Here is a 27,865-nt window from a genome sequence, read left to right as displayed (position 1 = left end):
TAGCAAAAATGTGAAAAGATTCATGAGGACCAGAGCCTTAGGCCATTTGAAAGTTTTTGCATAGGGTTTCTACTCCTTGTTGGTATTGCCTGTGCTATTCTCTAAAGATGGGGAAAGTTTCCTAAGTCAGTTTTGAAGGACTTCATATTGGGCTTCCCCAGGGCTTTGAAGCTTGTTAAATATACCTCCAGCAACATGATTCACCATGCCAATGGTGGCTAAGTTTCTTCTCTTCTTCTAGATTCCTGGGACGTGCCTTCTCCCTGAGGTGACTCTGCAAGACCAGGGCCGAATCTGTGTGGTGATTGATCTGGACGAGACCTTAGTACACAGCTCCTTCAAGGTGATGTTCTAAGGATGCTCCTCCTTTTCTGAGAAGTGTGGGGGGGAGGCAGAAGGCATCCTTGGCCCACCAGACGTTGCTGGACTACAAGTCTCATCATCACTGGCCATCTGGTTGGGGCTGATGGGAGTTGTAGTTCGGCAACACCCGGAGGACCACAGGTTCTCCATTGCTGACAGTGCATGAGAGGACCAGCTTGGAGAGCCAGTGTGGTGTAGTGGTTAAGAGCGGTAGTCTCGTAATCTGGGGAACCGGGTTCGCGTCTCCGCTCCTCCACATGCAGCTGCTGGGTGACCTTGGGCCAGTCACACTTCTCTGAAGTCTCTCAGCCCCACTCACCTCACAGAGTGTTTGTTGTGGGGGAGGAAGGGAAAGGAGAATGTTAGCCGCTTTGAGACTCCTGAAGGGGAGTGAAAGGCGGGATATCAAATCCAAACTCCTCTTCTTGGTGCAAGTCAGCTCCCTCTGAGAACAGCTGCAAAGGCATATGAAGAGATGAGGGCCTTATGGAATATCAGTGTGAAGGATAGGACTGGGGCTTTGGTAGTTAAACAAAAGGACCTCAACTTCATTGTTTTCCTGGTTAGAAGTTTTCTAAACCCAGAGGGTTGTCTCCCGTGCAGCCTGTACATCAACAGAATGAACTTCTGCTCATTCAGTGGGACTTCCCCTTCTCCCCCCTCAGAGCCACCCACACACCCCAGCCATGCACCTTCAGATTCTGTTCCAGATGGTTGTGGAATCTTCTGGAGCGGATTTTGACGTCTCTGCAGGAGGCTACAAGGGGGAAAGAGAGCAATGAGGTCCACTTAGAATCATAGAATCATAGAGTTGGAAGAGACCACAAGGGCCATCGAGTCCAACCCCCTGCCAAGCAGGAAACACCATCAGAGCACTCCTGACATATGGTTGTCAAGCCTCTGCTTAAAGACCTCCAAAGAAGGAGACTCCACCACACTCCTTGGCAGCAAATTCCACTGTCGAACAGCTCTAACTGTCAGGAAGTTCTTCCTAATGTTTAGGTGGAATCTTCTTTCTTGTAGTTTGGATCCATTGCTCCGTGTCCGCTTCTCTGGAGCAGCAGAAAACAACCTTTCTCCCTCCTCTATGTGACATCCTTTTATATATTTGAACTTGAATGGTGGTGGATTCTTTGAAGAATCTCCTTGGTTCTCCCATTATTTTAATAAATTAGTTCTGTGTCTACAACCAGTTACTACTGCATACCAGACACACAGTGCTGTTATTCCTGGGAACGGAGAAGGAAGCCTATTTATTCACGGCTGTTTCTATTTCTGCCCTGGGAAAGTGGCTTGAACCCTTCTTACCTCACTCCTACACGTAAACTCTGCCACTGGAAGAAATTTATAATATTTGCGTCTCTGATTCTGACCAGCAAATTCTGAAGAAGCTATCAGGGGACTAAACAGGCACCAGGTGTTAGAAGGACTCAGCGATTGATTCCCTGACAAATCATTTGATTCTGTTGTTAGGTGCCTTATTGTTTCAGACAGGGCCACATTCCATTGTGGCAGCCTTCCAGGGGCCACATGGAAGAAGCAAAAGTGGACAGGGCAACAGATGTGGCTCCAGCCTTTGTATGCTAGAATACATCCCAGCCACGCAAATCAATGAGTTTTCCACACATGCATCCTGGCATTGATGGATGTGGCCTGGGCAAAGTCTCAAAGGACCAGATATAAGGACATGGAGGGGCTTCATTCAGCCAGACATCTGAAGGCAGCCCTGTTTGGGGAAGCTTTTTAATGTTTAACAGACCACTGTATTTTAATATTTTGTTGGAAGCTGCCCAGAGCCACCAGATGGGCGGGAAATTATTATTATTGTTATTATTATTATTATTAAACCGGAGATTCCCTGCCACTGGTTTGAGTGGACATGACTGTCATTTTAAAAGTGTATGGCTCAGTACTGGTAAATCGAGCCAAACCCAGTGAGCATCAGATAGTGTGCAGAGATTGGCGCGACTTATGGATAGAGTGGGGCAGAATTGTGTTGTGTTACCTTCCAAAAACTAACATTCACCTTTTATAACATTCCTCAGCCAATCAACAATGCTGACTTCATAGTGCCTGTTGAAATAGAGGGGACAACCCACCAGGTAAGAATTCTGTCTCTTGGGGGAAGGTCCCCTACCCACCCACCCACCCACCTTGCCAACAGTTTTGGGTTCTCAATGGCATCTGTTCTGGAAGTGGGGCAGCAGAGGGAGGGGGCAATCTCATTTTATGAGCCAAGGAGACCGCCTCCCATTTTGGTGCTGTAAAGAAGAGGAGGAAGACCATTCTATGAAGGCTTCGGCCTGGTTCAAGTAATCCAGGATAGGCTGTTACCAGGCAACACGGCCTATTCTTGATTACTTGTTTCAGGAGGTAGCTGCTTCCAGCGGATGCTTAAGGAGGAATGGCTTGGATCGACTGCGTGGCAACGAGAGCTCCGGGAGAGAGAAATGTGACCAGCTGAAAACTGGTGGGGAATCCTTGAGGAATCTTGATGTGCTTTGCAGCAATTGCGCTTCTTTGCTGTATTCCGCTCACCACAATGCCTGTAGCAGCTTGTATTCATTTAAAATGCATTAGGGTTAGTCTAAGCACGCTAAGGGGGACGTGGGTTAAACTACAGAGCCTAGGCCTTGCCGATCAGAAGGTCAACGGTTTGAATCCCTGTGACGGGGGGTGAGCTCCCGTTGCTCAGTCCCTGCTCCAGCCAACCTAGCAGTTCAAAAGCACAAAGTGCCAGTAGATAAATAGGTACCACTCCGGCGGGAAGGTAAACGGCATTTCCGTGCGCTGCTCTGGTTTGCCAGAAGCGGCTTAGTCATGCTGGCCACATGACCTGGAAGCTGTATGCCGGCTTCCTCGGCCAGTAAAGCGAGATGAGTGCCGCAACCCCAGAGTCGCCTGCGACTGGACCTAATGGTCAGGGGTCCCTTTACCTTTACCTTTAAGCATGCTAAAGGGCAGTTGTTTCCCTCTCCATCAATAAGGATGCTGGTGACTTGAAGAAGTCAGCTGCTAGTTCAACACACCTCAACCAGCAAGACAGCTTCTTCCATAGTCCCCCAGTTAAGGAAAAAGCTCCTCTCCCATACATTTCAAAGTAGCAAAGTGTTCATTATCTACAGACACAAGACAAAGCTAAGCAGCACTGTCTACTATAGACAACTCTTCTGGTCTCTGAAGATGCATATGTACAGAGAATTCCAATAATACTATATCACCATGCTAGCTATGTGAAACTCACAGCCTCTTCCTCTGACTGTCACAGATTCAGAGTCAGACAGCAAACAGGACAGGGCATGGACAAGACAAGGCAGCATAATGAAAACAATGCCCTAGAGACTGTTATACCCATCTGTATGCACACTTCATATTTCCTGAAGCAATGGGAGGGCGAATGACTCATGCGCTCAACCTAGTTGATTTTGCTATGGTAACCCGGTCCACCTGGTACCCTTATCTCAGAACATCCAGACATAGGGGATGTGCTCCTCAAGAAATGAGTCCAAGCACACAGTAATTTAACCCATTGTTCACATTACACCACTAAAGGGGAGGTATTCTTTTTTTTTAATAATATTTTTTATTAGGGTTTTTACATAACAGGAAAAACAAAAGAAAAATACCAACATACAAAAATACAAAAGTACAAAAACAACAACACAGAAAAAAAACAAATAAAAACAATTCCATTTTCTTTATATTCCTCGCATTTACTTATTTCCCAGACTTCCCCACACCTCCCCTCACTGTATTCCAATTCAAATATTTAATCAGCAAATCCCTTCCCTCTGTCTTCACTTAATCTTTATCTTAATATCTTAATATATCCTAATCCTTTCTTAGTGTCTTAATATGTTAAACCTTTTAATTTTACCAAAGGGGAGGTATTCTTTTACTTGCCTCAGGTTTTTTTTTTATGATAGCCATGTCACACAAAAAGGAGTGGAGCTTATGTCCTGTTCAATGATAAACGGTTAACACTGAATGGACTAAAATGTCAAGCCACTGGGAAGTTGTGGGTTTGTGCCGCACTCTCTGAAATGAGCACACTGCCCATGCAGCTAATTCTCAGGGTGGGCACCTCCTGAACACAGAACCAGAGACCAAAGATGTCTTTCAGTCTTCCAGCCTCAGTCAGACCCCAGTGCCTTAACTCTCTTTCAGCCCCTCTTGAAAGTCTCTTTCTTAGCCAGTATACATCGGACTATGAAGTGGCTGTTTGCTGCTGGTGATCCTAATAGTGCCATTCTGCCTACCTGTCAAAAGTTGGCTCACGAGGCTGGATCCTGTTTGTTATATTGATACTCTGCCTTTCCGCAAAGTGGGAGTGAGGAAGCAGACTGGTGTAAGGGGGAGGTTATGGGAGAAAAGCAATGAGCAGGTGGAATCCTCTCCCCCCCCCCATCGCTTCTCCCCTACAAATGTTCCCTGCAGTCATGTGCTTTGGCCAACGCAGCACTGAATCCAGTTTTTCACAGTAGCATGTTCACTCCAGCTGTAAGGTGGGTTGTAGATAAATAAAACCAGTAGCCCCTTTGTGCTGACTTCTGCTGCTCACTTCTAGGTGTACGTGCTGAAGAGGCCATTTGTCGATGAGTTCCTGAGGCGGATGGGGGAGCTGTTTGAGTGTGTCCTCTTCACTGCCAGTTTGGCGAAGGTGAGAAGGAGGAGGAGGACATGGACTTGGGGAATTGGTTGATACTTTCAAAGGCAGCAGAAGCTAAGGCAGAAAGGGTGGCAATGGTGTGCTGTGTTACTTTCAGCTCAGAAGATAAACTGGAGGTGAATATAGACGATTCGCTCTCTCTGTCTTGCTAGAAGACTGGTTTGGGAGCAGCTTTGACTTGGGCTAAACTCGGAGTGTTGCCGAAACTTCAGAGCTGTGTATAACCCCGTGTATAAAACCCAAATGCTGCAGCAAGAAACACATGGCCTATTGGTACTTGAATAAATTGTGCAAAATGTCAAGTTTGCATATAGTTGTTTGTTTTTGCTTCTCCTAACTGTGAGGAAGAGTGAAGGACCATGCAGAGTATTCAAATCTCCACCACTAACTGACCTCTGGAAGTTCTGCTCAGGCCCTTGGTGGCTTCTGAAATTGCATTGGGCATCACTGAGATCTCCAAATCCATGGGGACTTGAAACTTTAAATGAATGAATGAATGAATGAATGAATGAATGAATGAATTCCATGCCAGATTCTAAATTCCATGTTTGCACTATCTGGCCAGAAGTGGGCAGAGCCCTTTGTGTTCTCCTGATTCCCCCATGTTGGGTTTCTTGCTTTCTTATGCTGAGCCCTAGTCTTCACACGCTCCTCTTATCACTTTGTTCAGTATGCTGACCCCGTAACTGACCTGCTAGACAAGTGTGGAGTCTTCCGAGCCCGCCTCTTCCGAGAGTCATGCGTGTTCCACCAGGGCTGTTACGTTAAGGACCTCAGCCGTTTGGGGCGTGATCTGCGCAAAACCTTGATCCTGGACAATTCTCCTGCCTCCTACATCTTCCATCCAGAGAATGCGGTGAGCATGCCTTCAGGAGGGGTGGGTGGGTGTGTCCCCCATAAGTGGTTATTCAATAGTAGCTGGTGTTGACTTTTGACTTACCTTGGCAGGAAAGCAGCAAAGACCCTTTAAATCATGTGTAAGACTTGAGTTCTTGATAGGTAGGTAGGTAGGTAGGTTGGTTGATTGGTTTAAAAATCTTTTGATCTGGATTTAGTTAGAAAGAAAATAACAATAGTTACATCGACACTAGGTGAAAGAAGCTCTCTTAAATAAAGCATTCTCCTTTGTTTCTCACCCCTGCCTTTTAAGATGGTGCTGACTGCAACACTTGTGTGCTAGGTAAAAAGGTAAAGGTAAAGGGACCCCTGACCATTAGGTCCAGTCGTGGCCGACTCTGGGGTTGCGGCGCTCATCTCGCTTTATTGGCCGAGGGAGCCGGCGTTTGTCATCAGACAGCTTCCGGGTCATGTGGCCAGCATGACTAAGCCGCTTCTGGCGAACCAGAGCAGCGCACAGAAACGCCGTTTACCTTCCCGCCAGAGCGGTACCTATTTATCTACTTGCACTTTGACGTGCTTTCGAACTGCTAGGTTGGCAGGAGCTGGGACCGAGCAACAGGAGCTCACCCCGTTGCGGGGATTTGAACCGCCGACCTTCTGATCGGCAAGTCCTAGGCTCTGTGGTTTAACCCACAGCACCACCCGCGTCCCTTATGTGCTAGGTAGGGCCATTCAAAACATGTTCTCTCTCTCTCTCTCTCTCTCTCTCACACACACACACACACACACACACACCTGAAGTGGTAAATTCTCAGGAAGGCTGACTGTACCACATCATTTCCCCCTTCAAATCTACTTTTTTCCTCCCTTTTCTCACTACTCTAGCCAGCTCAACCCCAAAAGTTCTCCAGCGCATGAAATATCCTTCCAAACCTATCCAACAGAGCACATCTACAAGGTTTTCCAGGTGACAATTCACAGCTGTGGCCATAATTGTAGGAGTGAGTGAGCAGTTAGTATTAGTGCGACTAGTTTTGTCCACAACGATTACCTTTCGTGCACCCTGTTTAAAAGCTAAGTCTTGTATTGTCACTGTATTTTGAATATTTGCCCGAATACTTTCCAAAGCCCTTTAACTACATGGAGTTTTTTTTATATACCGTATTTTTTGCACCATAACACTCACTTTTTTCCTCCTAGAAAGTAAGGGGAAATGTCTGTGCGTGTTATGGAGGGAATGCCTACGGGTGACGGGGGGGATCTGCTGCAGTCGTGAGCAGAGGATCCATGGTTCCCCTTCCTTCCCTCCTCCGTGGCTCGCTTTGAAACAGCAAAGCGGGAGAAGAGCCGCTGAGTGGGGAGGAGAGAGGGACAGAGAGCCTGCTTCTTTAAAGGAGCAAAGCGGGAGAGGAGAGGAGCAGCTTACACAAGTGTCCGGTTGGTTCCTTTAAAGCAAGCAGGCTCTCTGTCCCTCTCTCCTCCCCACTCAGCTAGCTAAATAGCAGCAAAGTTTTTCAGCTCGCTAAGCCGAGGATGAGCGGGGAGGAGGGAGAAAAGCAGAGCCTGCTTGCTTTAAAGGAGCAAAGTGGGAGAGGAGAGGAGCCTTCTCCCCTTATACCCTTCCTCTTCATTATTAGCAGCTTCCTTCTCCAGCCACCCCACACATGCTCCTTGTCCCTTGAGTGCTTTTCCTTCCCTCCCCACTTAAAACGTGGTTACAAAGGATCCTCAGGATTTTTACATTGGGCTACTCCAAACTCACTGTCAGATCACATGTCTGTGGCCACAGCATGAACCACAAAAATCATACATCCACTGTTTCGTTTAGAATATTTTTTTTCTTGTTTTCCTCCTCTAAAAACTATGTGCGTGTTATGGTCGGGTGCGTGTTATAGAGCGAAAAATACGGTATATATGTGCCTGATGTGAGGGCAAATCTGTCTCTTCTGAGGGGATGTATCCATGCTTCATATTAATAGCCAAGTGAGTACTGCAGGGTTTGAATTCTGCTCCCAGGTCTTCCTGGTTCCTTAAACATTAGGTCTCTGCTTTCTGTCTACATGCTCCATAGTGCTCCCGACTGACTTCTCCCTGCCCTTTTCGATTTCCCCGCAGGTGCCAGTCCAGTCCTGGTTTGATGACATGGCCGACACCGAACTGCTGAACCTGATCCCGATCTTTGAGGAGCTGAGCGAAGCGGAGGATGTCTACACCAGCCTTGGCCAGCTGAGGGCACCCTGAGGCCTTCCTATGCCCACAGAGGACCTTTTTCACTCAGTGCCTTCAGTACTGGCCTGGAGGGGAAGGGGGAGCCGTGGGGATGGTTCTCCACAACCCCACCGCAAGGCAGATGCAAGCACTTTGGAGGCAATAACCTGAACGGCCGCCCACTGGGCAGCGCCAGAGCAGTTTCCATCCAGGGTCTGGCAGGATCCCAGAGCCTCTGGCATTTCCTCCAAAAGCAGGGTCGCCCAAGACCCCGTCCCCAACAGCGCTCGTATCTATGCACTGTGAGGATACAGGGAGCATTGTGAAGGCGCACCATTTCTCCAGGGCTCGGCTTCCTCCATTCGCTGCAGGGTGGTTAGTTCTGGGTGTGGTTTGTGCTGTGCAAGCTGCCGGTTCCTCCTGCCTACCCTCTCCTCAAAAGCAATGCCAAACGATTTGGCTGACCCTTTTCCTTTTGTTATTAAAAAAACTACCTGCCTCCTCGCTCCCTTTTAGATGCTCCTGAGAGTGCTGCTTACCCAGCACCTGGGGCCTAGCAGTTTTGCCACCTTATCCCCCAGGCAAGGCAGGGCAGGGCACTGAGTTGGCTGCCCAATACTTCTGTCCTAGCCAGGTGTCTTTCGGAGGGATCCTCTCCTTCAGCTGCTCAGGCCACTGGATTCCTCGGAGCAGAGGCTTTCCTTGCCTTGGATACCTGGTTAGAGAGAGGGGGGAAAGTCTTATTTTTTAATGAGGCCTTTTTCCTTTTTCCCTATTCCCTTCCAGCGTTTCCCCTTCAGAGCAGTAGTGAACCCACAGTTTCAGGGGTCTTGGTCCCTAATTATCCTGTTGGCTTTTGGGAAGCCTTTAACTTCTTTTTATACTGTGTCTTGTGGTTTGGGTTCAGCCCCAGAGGGGAAGGAACCCTTTCGGAAACCCTCGAACGTTAAAACAAACAAACAGTGGCATGAGCGTAGAAAAGGACTAAGGCTAAGTCAGCCGGCCCGTTCCCACAAACTCCACATTGGTTGAGGACCGATGCTGCAGAGATCGCCCTATTGCTTTGCTCTGGCCTATTTTTGCTTCTTGGGTGGGGTGTGGGGGACACACAGACCAGGTCACAGGGTTACTATAAACCTGCCTCAGCACTGTTCAGTTCTCCCACCCTCCTTCAGTGCGCATTGCTAGCTTTGAAGGACAGGAGGGTGCTGGCGTTTTGCCCGTGGGTTGCTTTCTGGGGGCGGGTGCCGCAGAGGCGCCCTGCCTTTCCCACTCAGGACTCGTTCTAGGCTCCATCGTCGTAACTTGAAAAGCCCGGCCCCTCGGGTGGCCTCAGGGAATCATGGACTAGCGTGTTAGAAGCTGGGGGGTGGGCAGGGGACAGCCTGCTCCATTGCCTTGCTGTCTTCATTGGGAGAGCGAGGAGGAACGTCGCTGCGGCCTCTGCGCATGAAGAGACATGTGCATCTCTTTTCTGCCAGGCTTTCTTAGGAAACGAGCCCCAGAGAAGCAGCTGGGCCTTTTTGCCACACTCCTCCCCTCAGCATTTTCACGGCGGCCCCAGCTCTCGAGAAACCAAACGTAGGTGTCGCTATTACTTGGGAGCGGCCGTCGCCCCTCCCTTTCTCCACCTCCCCCCAGCAATATGGTACGCTGCCTTTCCTAGTCATGTCTCTTAACGTGCTGTGAACAAGTGCTTTCGAAGTGCCATTGGTGGCAACCAAATACCTTCCGCTCAGCCAGCTTGCTTCTCTCCCTCCCGCTCCCATAAGCAATACATTTGCAAGTGACTCCATGCTTCGCCGTTGTGGGGTCAGGATGGGGCCATTCACGGTTCTTTTTGTTTCTTTCTGGTGCTGCCTCCTTGGTTTGGACGCAGGGGGGGGGGTCACCTCACCACCTGGGGCAGGAAGCTAAAAAACAAAACCAGGGGTGAGCAACCTGTGGCCCATCCAGATGTTGCTGCTGGACTTAGGACTCTCCTCACCCCTGACAATTGTCCATAGTGGCTGACAGGAGTTTGGGTCCCAACAACATCTGGAAGGCTTCCTCCCTGCTCAGCAGGACCAAAGCTTTACAATCCTTCTTGTTGGCTGAGTGAGCAGGCAGCTCTTAGCCTGGCCAAAGTGCTTCTTGAAGTTTCCGTTGCCGTTTTTTAAGTGTGCTGAATCGGCTACTCCTTGACCTGTGTGTGTGTGTGTGTGTTAGGCCTCAAATGGTGCTTGAGACGAGCCTGCGGCTGCTACTTTTCTTTCCTCCTCTTGCTGGCCTTGCTTCCACTATGAGGCGTTACTCTCTTTGCCTCAGCAGCTGTGGAGAGGGTAATGGAGGTGACACGCAAGTCCCTAGCTCCGTGGAGGGAAGAGTTTTTTCTCCTCTTAATTCTGTTTTCTCCACAACACACAACAGTGAGAGAGCTTTAAACACTGCGAAGTTAATGTGTGCTAGAAAGAACAAAAACCCTTTGTTTTTCCTTCCTGTTTGAGGCTATCCTCGCAGTTGTGTCTTTTCCCTTTGTGTCATCCGAGGAGAAGTCACCTCCATTTCCCTCCCTCTCCTTCTCACGCAACCTGCCCGCTCTTGCCCTCGCCTTTCCTTTTGCTCAGCTCAGCTCCGAAACCCCTTCCCTCGATGGGGAAACGTTGCACTCCTGTTTTCTACACTCCTCCACCTCGGCTGATGAAATGTGCTCCAGAATTTCTCCTCCATCCCAGTCACGGGACTTAAGATTTGGGCAAACGGGTGGAAGTTTTGTCAGTCACAGCGTGGTGGGATCTGTGCGGAGCTGGTTTTGGCCGACACATGATAAATTAAACTGAGCACTCCCAGTTTCATCAAGCTGCGAACGCTTGCTTGTTGAAAGTAATGTGGAACTACAGAGTCTGCCGAGTGATGGCTCCCATCTGGAACAAGCTTGGCTGTGTGAATTAACTCGAGGGCGGAGTCTGCTGATGCTCGTTCTCACTCTGCAGCAGGCTTCCTTGGCCTGTTTAATAGCCATGATGATAACCTGAGTCCAATTGCCAATGTTGGGATTGTGCCTTGATCAAACCCATCAAAGAGGCAGCGCTAATGCTTAATACAGGGCACCTCTAAAAGGTGTGCCTTTTAGGGGTGCCTTGCATGCTCCTCCTACAAAAGCAAACACACACACACACACACACACACACACACAGTCTTTTGCTGTACCTCCTTCATCCCTTCTTTTCAAACATGCATAGCTGGTGGCTTTTGAGTAACAGAGCCCAGGGCTTCCCCCTTCTGTCCCCACCTCATAGAAGTATGAAAATATCAGTTGCCTTAGTCATGTGTCCTCACTTGCTGGGTGGTTTTTCTTTTTTAAAATTTTGTTTTAATTGAAAAAAAAAAAGATATCCCAAAACTTGAAGCCGGCACTGCTGCCATTTCGATCTCTTTCTATTTTTGGAATCTTTGTATTAACTGCAAATTAAAGAAATAATAAAAGAGAGCAGGTGTGTGTCTCCTCTTTTTCCCAAGTCTTTGAGCAGAGTGGGTTCTGGAGGTCTAATGCAATATTCTTTTGAAGCTGGGCGGCAAAATTTTGGGAGGTAAAACTTCCTTCCCCCGGCTGCAGAAAAGAATCTAGCTCTGCAAGCGCCGCAGACAAGGCTGGTTCGCACATGACAACTGGAATAACAGGTGAGAGCTTAGGAGCCACAAAGGGAGCTTAGGAGCACCTCAATGCAGTTCTTGTCCTTGGAAAGCAAATTTGCACATTTGCCGCCCTTTACGAAATGAGAAATCAAGTGATGCAGGAGCATATCAGAGCTAGAGGGTAGTCAGTGTTGGGGGTGGGGAGCTATGGACAATTACATTTCACTGGAGGGATTTGAGTCGTTTGTTAAAAGTTACTGAGTGCTATAATCCAAAAACATGGATAAGACTACCCGGGGGGGGAAGTGAAGGGGTGTGTGGAGAGAAGCAGAAAGCATTTTAATTTTTAGAATTCAGAGGAGGGATAACTGATGGGAATGGGATCTAGCAGCTTCATCTATGAACTGTGAAGGTTTGCTCTCCCCCGACTTCATCCCTTGATTTTTCGCTTACCGTATTTTTCGCTCCAAAAGACGCACCTGACCATAAGACGCACCTAGTTTTTAGAGGAGGAAAGGAGGAAAGCCTTGTTTTTGGGGCTCAAAGTTGTGCAGCTTCTTTTGCAAAGGGGAAAAGCCCCCTTTTTTGGGGATCAGCTCAAAGTTGTTGAGCTTATTTTGCAAAGGGAAAAAAAATTCTGTTTTCATGGGGCTCAACTCATAGTTCTTTAGCTTCTTCAGGAAAGGAAAGGGAGCCGTTCCTACAGTTTCTAGACAGATAATCTAATTAGCCAGTCACGTGTCACTGGGGAAAACCGCCTCCGTCCGTAGAACATTCAACAATGGAGACCTGGGCAAGGGGGCGAGACCAGAAAGGGAGCCAGCGATCGACCACACATTTACTCCAAAAGACGCACAGACACCTCCCCTTACTTTTTAGGAGGAAAAAAGTGTGTCTTGTGGAGCGAAAAACACGGTACCAACCAATGAACTCCATGTGCAAAACCAACTGCTGGACTTGGTTGGTTATCACAAGGCTTGACTGCTCTGTGTTTTATATTTTGGGGGCAGAAGTAGGCCCAGGTAAGACAGCCGCCCTTAGCCTGAGAGCAAGGTGGGACATGTGGAATTCTTCCTGCCGGTGGTCCTTTTATCTTCCTTGATTGACTGCCCTGCCTTGCCTTGGAGAACCTCGTTTGATGCCCCAAAGCCTCCACCCCACTTGATATCCAATGCACCATTTAAAGATTTGCTGGAGACCTCAGAAGTATTGAGATTATCCCTGGCGGACAACCCTTCTCTCTGAAGGGCAAAGCCATTGCCTCTCCCCCCAGCATTCCTCTCCTCCTCAGTTCCGAGCAAGCCACTCTAATGTGGTTAGATCCCCATCTCCTGCCCCCATCTCTTTGCATTATTGATGCAGCGCTGCACTTTAGAAAAATCAATGGGAAATGGGTGGAGTGGACATGGGCGGAGTGCATGCGGAGAAGAGAAAACAGACTTGGGAGTCTCCTTTTGTCAGAAACAAATAAAAGATATTTTCCCTAAACTAATCCATGCTGTTGGGCTAGGCCAGCACTGATTGGCCCAGGCAGCTGATATAAAGGCAAGATGCAAATGCAGTCAAATCTTAGCGAAGGAGCCTAGATCGTTCCTCTGGACTGACTGTGCTACTCGGAGCTGGAGCAACCCTGAAGAGCTTGTGCTCCTCAGCCCTGGGCCTTGCAGTGCAAGAGGAGTCAGCAGCAGACCCAGGTGAGTGCTGCTTGATTTATGGGTGGTCAGACCAAGAGGAGGGAGGGAGGACTATCCAAGCAAGGCTTGAAATAAGGGGTGGTTGTCAAGAGGACCTGATTGATCTAGGTTTTCTGGAAGAGCCTCTGGAGAAAAATCGGATTCTGCTAGCGGTAAGTCAAAGACACAAGAGGGACTCTGAAACACAGCTGCTTAACTTGCAGTTTATCCGTTCAGAAGCAAGCACCCCTAAGTTAACTCCCAGTTGCGCATGGGATTTCAACCCCAGATTTCCGAAATTTATTTGGACTCGTAAGAAAACGGCTGAGCTGAAGAGAATTTTATTTGTATCTTGGCCTTTATCCAGGGAGCATAGGGTGACAGAGACTGAACTCATCTTCTCACAACAGCCCTGTCAGGTAGATGAGACAGCTTTCCAGCTGAGCAGAGTTTTTTAAAAAAAAATATTTATACAGGTCATGTCTGCCAGACAACAGGTGTGGGCTGGTTGCGGTTCCTTGGTGGTAATCGAAAGGCACTCTGTACATGCTCAAAAGTCACGTTTCGCATATTCCAGGGCTGAAGCCTGGCAATGAAGTTGTTTTCCTTGGGCAAAGCTTGTCTCCCCCAGTTTCGTGTTCTTGTCTGGCTACCTGGTATGAGTCAGTGACTCTGGGCATCCATTAGGTGACATCACAAGCAGCAGATTGTAAGTTAAGTCAATTAGTGGTTCTATTACAGCTGCCAAGACGATTGCTGCATTTTGGAACAGAAGTGAATGTTCTCGGATGAGGGCTGGCTGATTGTGTTCTGGCCCAAAACAAAACACACACACACACACATATTCCAATGACAAGGAAACTCAAATTCTGCATTTGCGCTATGTTTATTCTGATTACAGTATGGACATTTTACAGACTGCAGAATATTTAAACAACAGCGATAGGAAGGAAGGAAGAGCTACTGTGAGCACACTGAAGGGTTAGGAGCTACAGCACCGGGCACTTCAACATGGTTCTCTGCAGGGAATTTTTCTGGAGTGGGGAACTGCTTACCGTGTTGGCCTGAATATAAGCCACACTCCCCACCCACCCCAATTCCAATTGTGAAAAGTTAAAGTGCTGCTTATATTTGCAACCTTACTCTGCCAGCGAAGCAGCCCGGGAGCATGGGGCAATGGCGCCCGTCCCGTCCACGGCTCCCAAGCCTCCCCCAAGCCGCCAAGTTTTAAAGGTGTGGCTTATTTGCGGGTGCGGCCTATATTTGGGCCAATACGGTAGTTTCTCCCAAAGGACTCGGCTATACAGCTGCAAATATAACGCTTTAAGTGCATTTCAAGTGCATTATGCAAATGCACGTCAAAGTGCAAGTAGATAAATAGGTGCCACTCCAGTGGGAAGGTAAACGGTGTTTCCGTGCGCTGCTCTGGTTTGCCAGGAGCGGCTTAGTCATGCTGGCCACATGACCCAGAAGCTGTACGCCACCTCCCTTGGCCAATAAAGCGAGATGAGCGCCTCAACCCCAGGGTTGGCCACGACTGGACCTAATGGTCAGGGGTCCCTTTACCTATTATTATTATTATTATTATTATTATTAAAATATTCTCTGTAAGATACATTTAACAACACTTCACCTTTTGGACTATACAGTAATGCTTCTTTGCTTGACTGGATGGGAGATGAAAGAAGGGTGTGTGAGTTTGTGTAAAAGCTAGTACAGTGGTACCTCGGTTTAAGAACAGTCCAGTTTAAGAACGATTTGGTTTACAAACTTCCCCAAACCGGAAATAGTATCCTGGTTTGAGAACTTTACCTCCATCTAAGAATGGAATCCGAACCGTGGAAGGGCACTGGCGGCGGGAGGCCTCATTAGGGAAAGCGTGCCTTGGTTTAAGAATGTTTTTGGTTTAAGAACGGACTTCCGGAACGGATTAAGTTCGTAAACCGAGGTACTACTGTACAGTGGTACCTCGGGTTACATACACTTCAGGTTACAGACTCTGCTAACCAGAAATAGTACCTCGGGTTAAGAACTTTGCTTCAGGATGAGAACAGAAATCGTGCGGCGGTAGCAGCGGGAGGCCCCATTAGCTAAAGTGGTGCTTCAGGTTAAGAACAGTTTCAGGTTAAGAACAGACCTCCGGAACGAATTAAGTACTTAACCCGAGGTACCTCTGTATGTTGTTGCAGCCATTGCTCCTCCGAATTTTGCCTCTGCCCCCACCCACCTCTGACCTTTGACACCCACCCAGCCCACAAAACATTTGTCCAGAAGAGACAGTGGATGAGGAAGCCAATTTCTCCTACCCCTACCATAAAACTATTAAGTCCTGGTTCTAAGCTGCACCATTGAAATTGGGACGGTATATTGTAATGGATGAATACTAGCGCTATTGATTAAACAAATTAGAGGCATCGGGATGCAAAGTATCCTCAACGATCCCTTTTGCATTGTGAGATGTAAGAGCATGCATTACAATCTGCATATCAATGCAGGAAGGAATATGAATCTTACACAGTTTCAGGAGTGCAGCCAACTCCTAGGCTAGGCTGAAGGGTTTTGGACCCTCCCCCCCCATAAAATACTTGAGGGGGCCCCCACAAAGTTGATGGGCATTGCCATGCAAATGGCGTGTGCATGCCGTGCCTTGTGACCCATGGCTTGCCTGCCCCCGCCCCCAATATTTTATTCAAGTTGGCACCCCTGGCATGAACTAAATCTGGGTAGAGTCATTATGTAACTCTGTTATATGAATTACTGTATTGGCCCGAATATAAAGGTAAAGGTACCCCTGGCCGTACGGGCCAGTCTTGCCAGACTCTAGGGTTGTGCGCCCATCTCACTCTACAGGCCGGGAGCCAGCGCTGTCTGCAGACACTTCCGGGTCACGTGGCCAGCGTGACAAGCTGCATCTGGCGAGCCAGCGCAGTACACGGAACGCCGTTTACCTTCCCGCTGGTAAGCGGTCCCTATTTATCTACTTGCACCCGGAGGTGCTTTTGAACTGCTAGGTTGGCAGGCGCTGGGACCGAAAGACGGAATCGCACCCCGCCGCGGGGATTCGAACCGCCGACCATGCGATCGGCAAGTCCTAGGCGCTGAGGTTTTACCCACAGCGCCACCCGCATCCCAAACAGGCCCGAATATAAGCCGCACCCAAATATAAGCTGCTCCCTTAAAATTCTGCTGGCACTCACACATGTTCCAGTTTACCGTATGTCTTTTTCAGCAGCGATACCGTAAAAGCCAATTTTTGTAAGGTTGTGAGTTTAACTTTACACGGTTGGAATTTAGAAGAGAGAAAAAAGTGAGGCTTCTATTCAGGCCAATACGGTATATGTTATATGAATGCAATCTATAACCTGGCTGAACCAGCAAATCATGAAAAACATGGAATCCTATCATCCCTGGAGTCACAACTTGACTATGATGGTTGCTCTTGACACTGCCAGGAATAGCTGGCATAGTTCAAGGCTACAGAGTGGTTCTGTATTACACAAACCTGGCCTGGAAATAAGGCTGCAGAGTTAACTGCGTTGCAGAGGACGCCTAGACTGCAGTCCTTCTCTGTGGTTGGTAATCACAGCTAGTGGAGATTTTCACCCACACCAGCCATTGCACCAAAAAGTTTGATGGAGCCCAGAATTATATTTTTTTGTATATTTCTGTGTTGAATTTACTGGGATGACTGCACCAGTATATATATATATTTAGTTGTTATGCAAGAATGGCAAATCCCACAAGTATTCTGTAGGAATTATCCACAAACAGGAAGCAAGAAGACTCTGTTGATAGACTACATGGAACTGGCGGAAATGACTGGCAGAATCCGAGACCAGGGAGAGGAGTCGGTGGAAGAAGACTGGAAAAAGTTTAAAGATTATTTACAGAAAATATTGTAAAATTAATGAATGTTAAAAGATTCTTGGAATGAACTTATATGGCTTTAGTAGAAATGTTATAAGGATTTAAGTATAAATAGATTAATGGAATCTTAAAGGTAAAATAAGGTTAGAATGTGCTAGGATAATTATAGGTCAGATAACAGAGGAAGATGGAAAGGAATTGCTGAAACATTTGACAGAAGTGGAATACAAAAAGGGAGGTGTGAGGAGGTCGGTGAAATAAGTGAATGAAAGATAAGATACTGAAATTGTTTGAGTGTTTTAAATTGTTTTTGTTTGGTTTTGTTAGTTTAATGTGTCTAGTATTATGTAGTGTCTTTATATTGTATTGCGTTTTTTTCTGTTTTTATTTGGTTTTGTGTAAATTGTTCAAAAAGTAATAAATATTATTTTAAAAACAAGGAAGCAAGGAGACTCTGAATTTCCTACTTCCCTGCAGAATCCACATGGAGGATTTCCCACTCTGCTGCAAATGTTTCCATGTGTGTTTCGCTACAGGAATCGCTCCAGACATCGCCCAGGCAGTGATAGGTTTATAGTGCAGCCACCCACTATATCTGTGTTGGTCCCCTATAGCTTTTATGCAAATCAAAGGCAGATTCCTCAGCTTTCAGAAGTGGTGGTGGTGGTGGGGAGGCCGGAACCACAGACCTCTGTGCCAAAAGGAGGAGAGGGCCAGAGAGTTCTTTCCAGAGCAAAGTCCAAACGGCTGCCCTTTTTCTCTGGAACTTGAGCTGGCTCAGCCCTGCATGATTCTGGCTAATCAATCCCAGCCTTTGGGATGCCTCCAAGGCCCCAAAGAGAGTCTGTAGGACTGGTCTACTCCTCTTGTTAAATCCCACCATCTGCTTTCAATGACTGAGCAATTGGGGGTTATGGAAAAGGGGGAGGAGGGTGTAGTCTGCCGCTGCGGGTTCAGCCGCTCTGATCGTGCCCGCCCTTGCATCTCCCAGAATGCTTTACTGGTCTTTTTGAGTGTGCCTCTCCCTGCCGTATTCAAGAGGAACTAGCACTGAGCATCTACTGCCTCACAGTTGATTTGTAAGTATCTGCATGTCCTCTATATGTGTGACTTGAGCCCCAGCTGTAAGGATGAGAAGAGAGGCTCCGTCTACCTGTGCAGTGAGGCTCGCATGGGCCCATAGAGAACAGGGTGTATCCAGGGGCTTTTAACTACTGGGGCAAAACTGCATGCAATCCAGCCTAGGAGATCCTTGCCAAAGAAGCTCTACTCTTTGTCTCTCATTTAACTGGCTTGGCTGTGATTGCTCGGAGTCGAGGGAAAGGAACTAGGGACACGCTCAGCACCGCTCTTGCTCTTCCTTCCCGTCTTCTAGGACAGAGATTAGGGACCTGCTGGGCTCCAGGTGCAGGATTCCAGCTCCCATCAGCCCCAGGCAGCATTGGCCCTTGGTCAAGAATGACGGGGTTGCAGTCCAACAACATCTGGAAGTCCGTGCTGGCAAACACTAGGCATTAAAAGCTGGTCCTGGTTGAGGAGCAAGGCAGGGCAAGGGGAAATCGGGGTGTAAATTATGTCGCTTAAAAATGTGGCGTGGCACTGAGCATGGTGTGGGCACCATTCTTGTGTGGCAAGTCCCCCTCCCCCCTTGTGAAATAAAGGCACAGGACACTTGTGAAATAAAGGCACAGGACACCACACTGAGAGCCAGTGTGGTGTAGTGGTTAAGAGCGGTAGTTTCGTAATCTGGGGAACCGGGTTCGCTTCCCCGCTCCTCCACATGCAGCTGCTGGGTGACCTTGGGCCAGTCACACTTCTTTGAAGTCTCTCAGCCCCACTCACCTCACAGAGTGTTTGTTGTGGGGGAGGAAGGGAAAGGAGAATGTTAGCCGCTTTGAGACTCCTTAAAGGGAGTGAAAGGCGGGATCTCAAATCCAAACTCTTCTTCTTCTTCTTCTTCTTCTTCTTCTTCTTCTTCTTCTTCTTCTTCTTCTTCTTCTTTATTTAAGGTTAATGGGCGTAAAAGGCCACAACTTTATTGATTACAGGAATTGAGAGGTATTGGCTTAGGCATTGGTTCCTATCGACTAACCGGCTTCAGCCCAATTGCATGAAGACCGGTGAGGGTTAACCACCAGCGGGGGAAGTCCTGCTGAAGTACGTCAACTAGGACCCCCCGGGTGTCACCGCTCGGGGGCGTGCCTTAGGACCACACCTCCATAGGCTTCGGACAGAGCAACGCCCCCCAGAATCCTTTAACGGACTACCCTTCGCTTTGGGGGAAGGTGATGTTGCTTCCTCCCCCCCCCACTTCATTTGCATAACAATACCCCTGCCGATAAGGGACGTGGGTGGCGCTGTGGGTAAAAGCTTCAGCGCCTAGGACTTGCTGATCGCAAGGTCGGCGGTTCGAATCCCCGCGGCGGGGTGCGCTCCCGCTGTTCGGTCCCAGCGCCTGCCAACCTAGCAGTTCGATAGCACTCCCGGGTGCAAGTAGATAAATAGGGACCGCTTACTAGCAGGAAGGTAAATGGTGTTTCCGTGTGCGGCTCTGGCTCGCCAGAGCAGCAATGTCACGCTGGCCACGTGACCCGGAAGTGTCTTCGGACAGCGCTGGCCCCTGGCCTCTTGAGTGAGATGGGCGCACAACCCTAGAGTCTGTCAAGACTGGCCCGTACGGGCAGGGGTACCTTTACCTTTACCTTTACCCCTGCCAATGCCAATACCGGGAAAGTTGTGACCTTTGCTATGAGGTAGGCAAAGAAACCAAATGGCCGGTTTCAATTCGCCAAGTGGAAAAAATTCATACCAGGCCCCTTGATGGCAACCAACCGAAGTTGATCAGCTGGAGAGGCGAAGAGAGGGCGCGCCGGGCATAAATAGCCCAGGCCATGCCTCCCTGTCCAGCCGATTGGCTAGGCAGGGAGCTGACACGCCCGAGGATTCCCTCATTCTCGCAGAGGCTGTAAGCCAGCCCCCGCGTGTGTGGGGAGGGCGTGGGCCCACAACCCCACCTCCTCTCCAGCTCGGAAGTGGCTTTGTGGCAAAGAAATGGCAGTGCTCTAGCAACCATGCCTGTCTCTGTTTCGATAAGCCCTGCCAACTGGGAGACTCCCTCCATGCCCAAGAGAGAAGGAAAATGTCAGAAAGGCTATAGCTCAGTGACAGAGCATCCAGTTTGCATGCAGAAGGTCCAAGGTTCGATTCTCAGCGTCTCCAGGTTGCGTTGGATAAACCCCATCTGCCTTTCCTCCTGTTATGTACTGAAGTTCTCACCCTGGGCCAGCAGGGGGCTACTGTAGATAGTTATGCAAATGAAGGACCGAAAAGTGACGTTCTGTGATTGGATAGTTTTAGAAAGTTGCTACAGTAACGTTGTACTAGAGCTCTATATAAGCGGGCTGACTGAACCCTTCAGTTCAGTTCTGTTCTGGCCTCTGAATAAACAAGAGTTGTTTGAAGAATCGCTGTGTCGTCTGATATGTTCACCCACAACTTAACACCTCCAAAGAGCGCAAGTCAAAGTACATGATTGTTGTTGTTATTTACCTGCCCTTCACCTTAAGGTCCCAGGGTGGGTTACAATATTAGAAGCAATTTAAAACTGCAGAAATAAGAAGGTTCCTAAAAACATACATCTCAAGGGTCAAAAGCTAGGATAAAAAAGTCAATCTTCAGCTTTTGTCAGAAGCTGCATAATACAAGAAGGTGCCTGACTCAGTGCAGAGGGAAGCCCACAACTTAGGGGGCTGCCACAGAGAAGGCTCTGTCCTGGGACATCCCCTGGGCTTCTGGGGTGGTGGGACAACCAAGAGGCACCCCTCCCCCTGTAAATTTTAGCAACTGAGAGGGCCCATAGGGAAGGATGCATTCTTTCAGGTACATGGTGTGTTCCACCCCCTCATCGTTTTATCCTTACAGCAACTCTGTGGAAAAAACCTCAGTCTGGCTCTGCACCCCATATTCTGCCCTTGGTAACAGGCTAACCTGTTTGTTCTTATTTCTCAGATTTTGTTGAGTATTCCAAAAACTGAAAGCCACCATGGCTCTGACCAGTGCCTTCAAGACTGTTACCAACACACCTGGACTGATCATCTGGAGAATTGAGGTGGGACAATGAAATTTTCTCAGGTCTAGGCGGAAGGTTCCTCTCCTCTCCTAAGCTATGTAGGGACCTATCTGACAGGGTTCCACCTTTTCACTTGTTATTAATTCCACTTTGAGTACTGAACCTGCCATCTACGTAACTCTTACTAGCTAGGCAAGGTGGCCATCTTTCTTTCTCATAAGGCTCCCAGAGCTTTAACAGTTGTTTGAGAGGCTGAAATTCCAAAGGTGGAGACCACTCCTATGATTGTACTTACCTGCTGCTGAAAGCTTCAGTTTGCTTAATTTCTATCCTGCGTGTGCTGGCAACTGATTGGCTGCTGTAACATGCATTATGTGGAGCTGCCCTTGAAGATAGTTCAGAAACTGCAGTTAGTCCAGCTTGGATTTTGTCTAGAGCACATTATACTGAAACTACGGGAACTCCACAAGTTCTGCCTGTAATTCACATCGCTTAAGCCTAAGATACCTAAGGGAGCATCTCTTTTCCCCCAGTGGCGTAGCGTGGGTTGTCAGCACCTGGGGCAAGGCAAGTAATTTGCGCCCCCTAACCCGGGGCAAGGCAAGTAATTTGCGCCCCCTGCTGCACTGTCCCTCCCCCAGATAGTCCCTCGCTCTCTCTCCGCACCGCACTGCACGCCTGGCACCCCCCCCTCCACAGTGGGCGGCGACCCGGCGGCTCAGATCGGATTCGCACAGCCAGCACTGCAGTGAGAGAGAGTGAGTGAGCCAGGTAGGGGCAGAGAGCTGCGAGTGCGAGCGCGCCCCCCCCCCCAGATGTTGTGCCCGGTGCGGCCGGCCCCCCCTGCACCCCACACGCTACGCCACTGTTTTCCCCAACAACCACTGAGTATTAACAGGGGTAGGCAACCTAAGGCCCGTGGGCCGGATGCAGCCTAATTGCCTTCTCAATCCAGCCCGCGGACAGTCTGGGAATCAGCGTGTTTTTACATGAGTAGAATGTGTGCTTTAATTTAAAACGCATCTCTGGGTTATTTGTGGGGCATAGGAATTCGTTCTCCCCCCCCCCCCAAAAAAGATAGTCCGGCCCACCACATGGTCTGAGGGACGGTGGACCAGCCCATGGCTGAAAAAGGTTGCCGACCCCTGTAGTATAACATAGCAGCAATGGATGGAGATAGGGAAGGTCATTTTTTTTGGAGCCGGGTGCTGCTGTTAATCAATTTTTTAGAGTTAAGCACTTATTCATACAAGGGATGCGGGTGGCGCTGTGGGTTAAACCACAGAGCCTAGGACTTGCCGATCAGAAGGTTGGCGGTTCGAATCCCTGTGACGGGGTGAGCTCCCGTTCCTCAGTCCCTGCTCCTGCCAACCTAGCAGTTCAAAAGCACGTCAAAGTGCAAGTAGATAAATAGGTACCGCCCTGGAGGGAAGGTAAACGGCGTTTCCGTGCACTGCTCTGGTTCACCAGAAGCGGCTTAGTCATGCTGGCCACATGACCCGGAAGCTGTACGGCAGATTCCCTCGGCCAATAAAGTGAGATGAGCGCCGCAACCCCAGAGTCAGCCACGACTGGACCTAATGGCCAGGGGTCCCTTTACCTTTACCTTTACTTATTCATATAAGTCTGAAACTTTTTTAAAAAAGTTTTAAACATTTGTTTTGAATTGAAAGTGTAAATTGAAAGTATTAAATAAGGAAATTGTCTACATCACCATGGGATGCCTGAGAGAGGGTTGGGGGCATTGATGGTTGGAGGCTGTGTCACTGAAGCCACTAAATTGGGGCAGGGGGTTGCTTCATGTACTGTGTTTCTCCTTCCTAGAAAATGGATCTGGTGTTGGTGCCTCCGAAAGCTCATGGCAGCTTCTACGAAGGTGATTGCTACGTCCTCCTCTCGGTGAGTGGAGATCCTTGCTTACCAGTGGCGTAGCGTGGGTTGTCAGCACCCGGGGCAAGGCAAGTAATTTGCGCCCCCTAACCCGGGGCAAGGCAAGTAATTTGTGCCCCCCCACTGCACTGTCCCTCCCCCAGATAGTCCCTCGCTCTCTCTCCGCACCGCACCGCACGCCTGGCACCCTCCCCTCCACAGTGGGCGGCGACCCGGCAGCTCGGATCGGATTCGCACAGCCAGCACTGCAGTGAGAGAGAGTGAGTGAGCCAGGTAGGGGCAGAGAGCTGCGAGTGCGAGCGCCCCCCCCCAAAGTTGCGCCCGGTGCGGCTGGCACCCCCTGCACCCCCCACACTACGCCACTGCCCCAACAGCATCCTGCCAAATCCGGTTTCTGGAGATGCCACTCAGCCATATACCCCATTCACCTCCAATGTTGGCATCTGGGAAGCCCAAACGCCATCCTTCAGAGGCCGGGATTTGTTTAGGGTCTGCCAGCTGCTGACCCTTATCTTAGGTCTAAAATAAATTGGGCATGCAGGCTAACAGGAAAGTCCTGCTTGTGCTGGCTGATTTCAGTTGCTTCAGATTGTAACAGGGCAACTGTGTCCAGGGCAGCTGTCTACCAGCTCCATCTGGTACGCAGGTGGAGACCCGATCTGCCCGCAGACTGTCTTGCCAGAGTGGTGCATGCTCTAGTTATCTCTCGCTTGGACTACTGCAATGCGCTCTACATGGGGCTACCTTTGAAAGTGACTCGGAAACTATCACTAATCAGGAATGCGGCAGCTAGAATGGTGACTGGGAGCGGCCACCGAGACCATATAACACTGGTCTTGAAAGGCCTACACTGGCTCCCAGTATGTTTCCGAGCACAATTCTTTTTTTTCTTTTTTTTTGAAATAATTTTTCTTAACAGGCCAATCACATCACATTGTTCAAATCACATTAGTTCCAGATTATACAGCCAAATGTTAAAATTTTGGGGGGTACCCATACATCAAGCTCCGCACGAGTCCAAAATTCCAGATGACTCCAGACATCACTTATTTGCTGCTTTTATTAAACAGTTCCATCCAGTTCGATTCGGATAGACCTTTATTACTTTCTTTCTCTTCTTGTTGTTATCATTTATTCCTTTCTTTGCGATCTCTGATGATTTTCACAAACAGATTGAAGATTTGGCGTCTCTGTGTGGGTTTTGTGCTCTTCCAAGCTCATATTATTCAGGAACGACCTCTGTTAAATACTTCCATAAACAAAGTTAATCTTCGGTCGGTCCATTATTTTTCCTCAGGCTAGCCCAATAAATCAGACAAATCAGGGGGCTCTGTCAGGTCAAACTTGCATTCCAACCTTCCTTCTCTTTCAAGTAGTCCTGAATCTCCTCCCCCTGTTCCTTCTGTTCCTTCTCCGGCCAGCCTGTCTTGGTGAGACGCCATATTTTTTTAACTGCGTCATAGAAATTTTCCTCCTTCTCGCCATTCGATCTTCTCTTATTGTAATTATTTCCTCCCACACAGTCTTAAAGTTCTGTTTATGATTATTGAAACGCGACGATCTTATTTCTTTCTGGGGTGGAGGATTATTATAGTCATATCATGCAAAGGAAATAGAAAGAGTTTTTTCCTCCACCCCCCCCCCTTCGTTCCAGCCTTACATTCTCATAGTGGTAATTCATCAAAAGATTTACTTATCCATCCGTCACTCCCGGTCACAGAGATGCATTAATCAGCAGTCTTATCGTCGAGCTTCACTTGATATATGTGCTTCAGCCTTCTTTCCAATCCGTTATTTCCAATTAGTTCCAATTATAATTCCAAGCTGAAGCAACCAGCACGCGCTGATTGGAATCGGCGTCGGGAAGATCTGATTCCATCGAGGGCTTGTGCCAAGTGTTCCGCACCCCCGTCTCTCGGATCAGGGGGTGCATTATGAACACGGCTGGCAAGGCAGTCCCCCCCATACCCTTGGGGGGGCCAGGAAGGCTGCCAACTTCCCATAGCAGCCCCTTAATACCTCGTATGGGTCAGAGAGATGTTATTGTCGGCCATCTTCCAACGCGCCACCAAGTGGCCCCCCTCCGAGCACAATTCAAAGTGTTGGTGCTGACCTTTAAAGCCCTAAACGGCCTCGGTCCAGTATACCTGAAGGAGCGTCTCCACCCCCATCGTTCTGCCCGGACACTGAGGTCCAGCACCGAGGGCCTTCTGGCGGTTCCCTCACTACGAGAAGCCAAGTTACAGGGAACCAGGCAGAGGGCCTTCTCGGTAGTGGCGCCCGCCCTGTGGAATGCCCTCCTACCAGATGTCAAAGGAAAAAACAACTACCAGACTTTTAGGAGACATCTGAAGGCAGCCCTGTTTAGGGAAGTTTTTAATGTGTGACATTTTAATGTATTTTTAATCTTTGTTGGAAGCTGCCCAGAGTGGCTGCAGAAACCCAGCCAGATGGGCGGGGTATAAATAATAATAAATTATTATTATTATTATTATTATTATTATTATTATTATTATTATTACAAGTGGACTAACCCAGTCCCTGAACATTCTCTCTTCCAAGTCAGGAGTCCCGGACGCTATGACTGTACTTATTTATCCCAATGACGTCTGTCCTTCCTGCAGACCCGTAAATCGGGCAGCGCCCTGTCCTATGACATCCACTACTGGATTGGGAAACGTTCCTCGCTGGACGAGCAGGGCTGTGCTGCCATCTATACCACCCAGCTGGACGACTACCTCGGTGGGCTTCCCGTGCAGCACCGTGAGGTTCAGGGCCACGAGTCTGAGCTCTTCAAGGGCTACTTCAAGCAAGGTCTCATGTGAGTAAGGGGTCGTCAAGGGAATGGCAACATCTTGGCGGCAGTGGCGTAGCGTGGGGGGTGCGGGGGGGAATGGCAACATCTTGGCGGCAGTGGCGTAGCGTGGGGGGTGCGGGGGGGAATGGCAACATCTTGGCGGCAGTGGCGTAGCGTGGGGGGTGCGGGGGGGCTGGCCGCACCGGGCGCAACATCTGGGGGGGGGCGCGCTTGCACTCGCAGCTCTCTGCCCCTACCTGGCTCACTCTCTCTCACTGCTGGCTGTACGAATCCGATCCGAGCCGCCGGGTCGCCGCCCACTGTGGAGGGGAGGGTGCCAGGCGTGCGGTGCGGTGCGGAGAGAGAGTGAGGGACTATCTGCGGGAGGGACAGTGCAGCGGGGGGGGGGGCGCAAATTACTTGCCTTGCCCCGGGTTAGGGGGCGCAACTTACTTGCCTTGCCCCGGGTGCTGACAACCCACGCTACGCCACTGCTTGGCGGGCAGCCTTTGTAAATCCAGGCATGGCCGGCCCAAGATGTTTTGCTGCCTGAGTCTCCCAACCTCAGTTTCATCACATATCCGCATTAATTGGGGGGGGGGGGGGAGTGCTCATGAAAGGAAAGCATTTGACGGCACATTTTTCTTTTGTATGCAGATTTGCCTAATATACATATTCGGTCAAACTAGCTTTCCCCCCTGAATAATGCACCTCTGTATGTCATTTTGATTAAGATGTGCATTTTTGCATAGGTAAAGGGACCCCTGACGATTAGGTCCAGTCGTGACCGACTCTGGGGTTGCGCCGCTCATCTCGCTTTGTTGGCCGAGGGAGCCGGCGTACAGCTTCCGGGTCATGTGGCCAGCACGACTAAGCCGCTTCTGGCGAACCAGAGCAGCGCACGGAAACGCCATTTACCTTCCCGCCGGAGGGGTACCTATTTATCTACTTGAACTTTGACATGCTTTCAAACTGCTAGGTTGGCAGGAGCAGGGACCGAGCAACGGGGGCTCACCCCGTCGCGGGGTTTCGAACTGCCCACCTTCTGATTGGCAAGCCCTAGGCTCTGTGGTTTAGACCACAGGACCACCCGCGTCCCGCATTTTCGCATACTTTGCCCCAATTGAATGCATTTTCGTACATGGTTTTTGTTGGAGAACTGCATCGTTTTATTCAGAGAAGTGCCAATTTCAAGGATCGCTGTGTTTCAACACACATTTTGAGAAGCGTGAATGAACTTGTCTTCCCCATCCCTCAAATGATCTGGGGCTCTTGACAGACATATCAACAGGGAAATGATGTTCTCCTCTTTTAAAACTGGAGAAAGTGGTCACCTCTTGTGCAAGGCTTTAAAAACAAAGGGGTGTTATATTTGCAGGTAATAGTATCTACAAATCATACAATGAAATTTGCATTTCTGAGTAAAGTTATGCCAGAGGGTGGATAAAGAAGATGACTGTTTCCTATCATTTAGCAAACAACATGTTGTTCGTTTAGGCAAATGCACCTGCAAACCATTTTACTATGCTGTCTCCTGGTGGTGCTCAGCCACATGACCCACAAGTATTCTTAAGCAAGGAGTGAGATCCATTCTCTGATGCTACTTGTTCCCAGAATCTGGTTACATCTTATTCAAAGCAGCCTCCTCCTGATGTGGATGTTGTGCTTCTGACAACATTTCCACATGGAAGAGATGGTTGTGTAACAGACTCTCAGGCCTTGCAGTAGCGTGGCCGATGTGGAGGCACCTCTGTCATAATTTGATTTCCAACAGCAGGTACCAACTGGCTGTTTGAAGGCCAGCTGATTTTTTTATATATATATAGTGCTCCCTTTATATACAGCTTTTCAGGTGGACCTCACAAAGCTGTTTG

General features: G+C 48.9%; 2 protein-coding genes and 1 long non-coding RNA gene across 5 annotated transcripts in view; all 3 read left to right on the top strand.

Annotated features, from left to right (window-relative positions):
- The window catches only part of CTDSP2 (CTD small phosphatase 2), a 74,785-nt gene extending 63,236 nt beyond the window's left edge, over window positions 1-11,549 (top strand). For both annotated transcript variants that reach the window (XM_083428006.1, XM_083428007.1), the window contains 5 exons: window positions 242-343; window positions 2,409-2,465; window positions 4,931-5,023; window positions 5,703-5,888; window positions 7,988-11,549. In XM_083428006.1, the coding sequence (XP_083284132.1) occupies window positions 242-343; window positions 2,409-2,465; window positions 4,931-5,023; window positions 5,703-5,888; window positions 7,988-8,113 (564 nt within the window). In that variant the 3' untranslated portion in view covers window positions 8,114-11,549. The remainder of the gene's footprint in view (window positions 1-241; window positions 344-2,408; window positions 2,466-4,930; window positions 5,024-5,702; window positions 5,889-7,987) is intronic.
- On the top strand, window positions 5,899-7,978 carry LOC310671785. The gene is made up of 3 exons (XR_014508189.1): window positions 5,899-6,212; window positions 6,595-7,017; window positions 7,770-7,978. It is a non-coding gene; the product is annotated as an uncharacterized lncRNA (long non-coding RNA).
- A 1,599-nt stretch (window positions 11,550-13,148) lies between the features above and the next one.
- AVIL (advillin) overlaps window positions 13,149-27,865 on the top strand; it is a 55,081-nt gene continuing 40,364 nt past the window's right edge. The window contains exons 1-4 of one of the 2 annotated variants that reach the window (XM_083427420.1): window positions 13,149-13,389; window positions 21,244-21,343; window positions 23,129-23,203; window positions 25,819-26,015. In XM_083427420.1, coding sequence (XP_083283546.1) covers window positions 21,278-21,343; window positions 23,129-23,203; window positions 25,819-26,015 — 338 coding nt within the window. In that variant the 5' untranslated portion in view covers window positions 13,149-13,389; window positions 21,244-21,277. Of the gene's footprint in view, window positions 13,390-18,190; window positions 18,315-21,243; window positions 21,344-23,128; window positions 23,204-25,818; window positions 26,016-27,865 lie in introns of those variants that run through there. The other variant, XM_083427419.1, reaches the window with a different exon arrangement.

Source organism: Podarcis tiliguerta, assembly GCF_965153285.1.
Source record: "Podarcis tiliguerta genome assembly, chromosome: 2".
NCBI classification, from domain to species: domain Eukaryota; kingdom Metazoa; phylum Chordata; class Lepidosauria; order Squamata; family Lacertidae; genus Podarcis; species Podarcis tiliguerta.
This window is presented reverse-complemented; position numbering and strand designations above follow the sequence as displayed.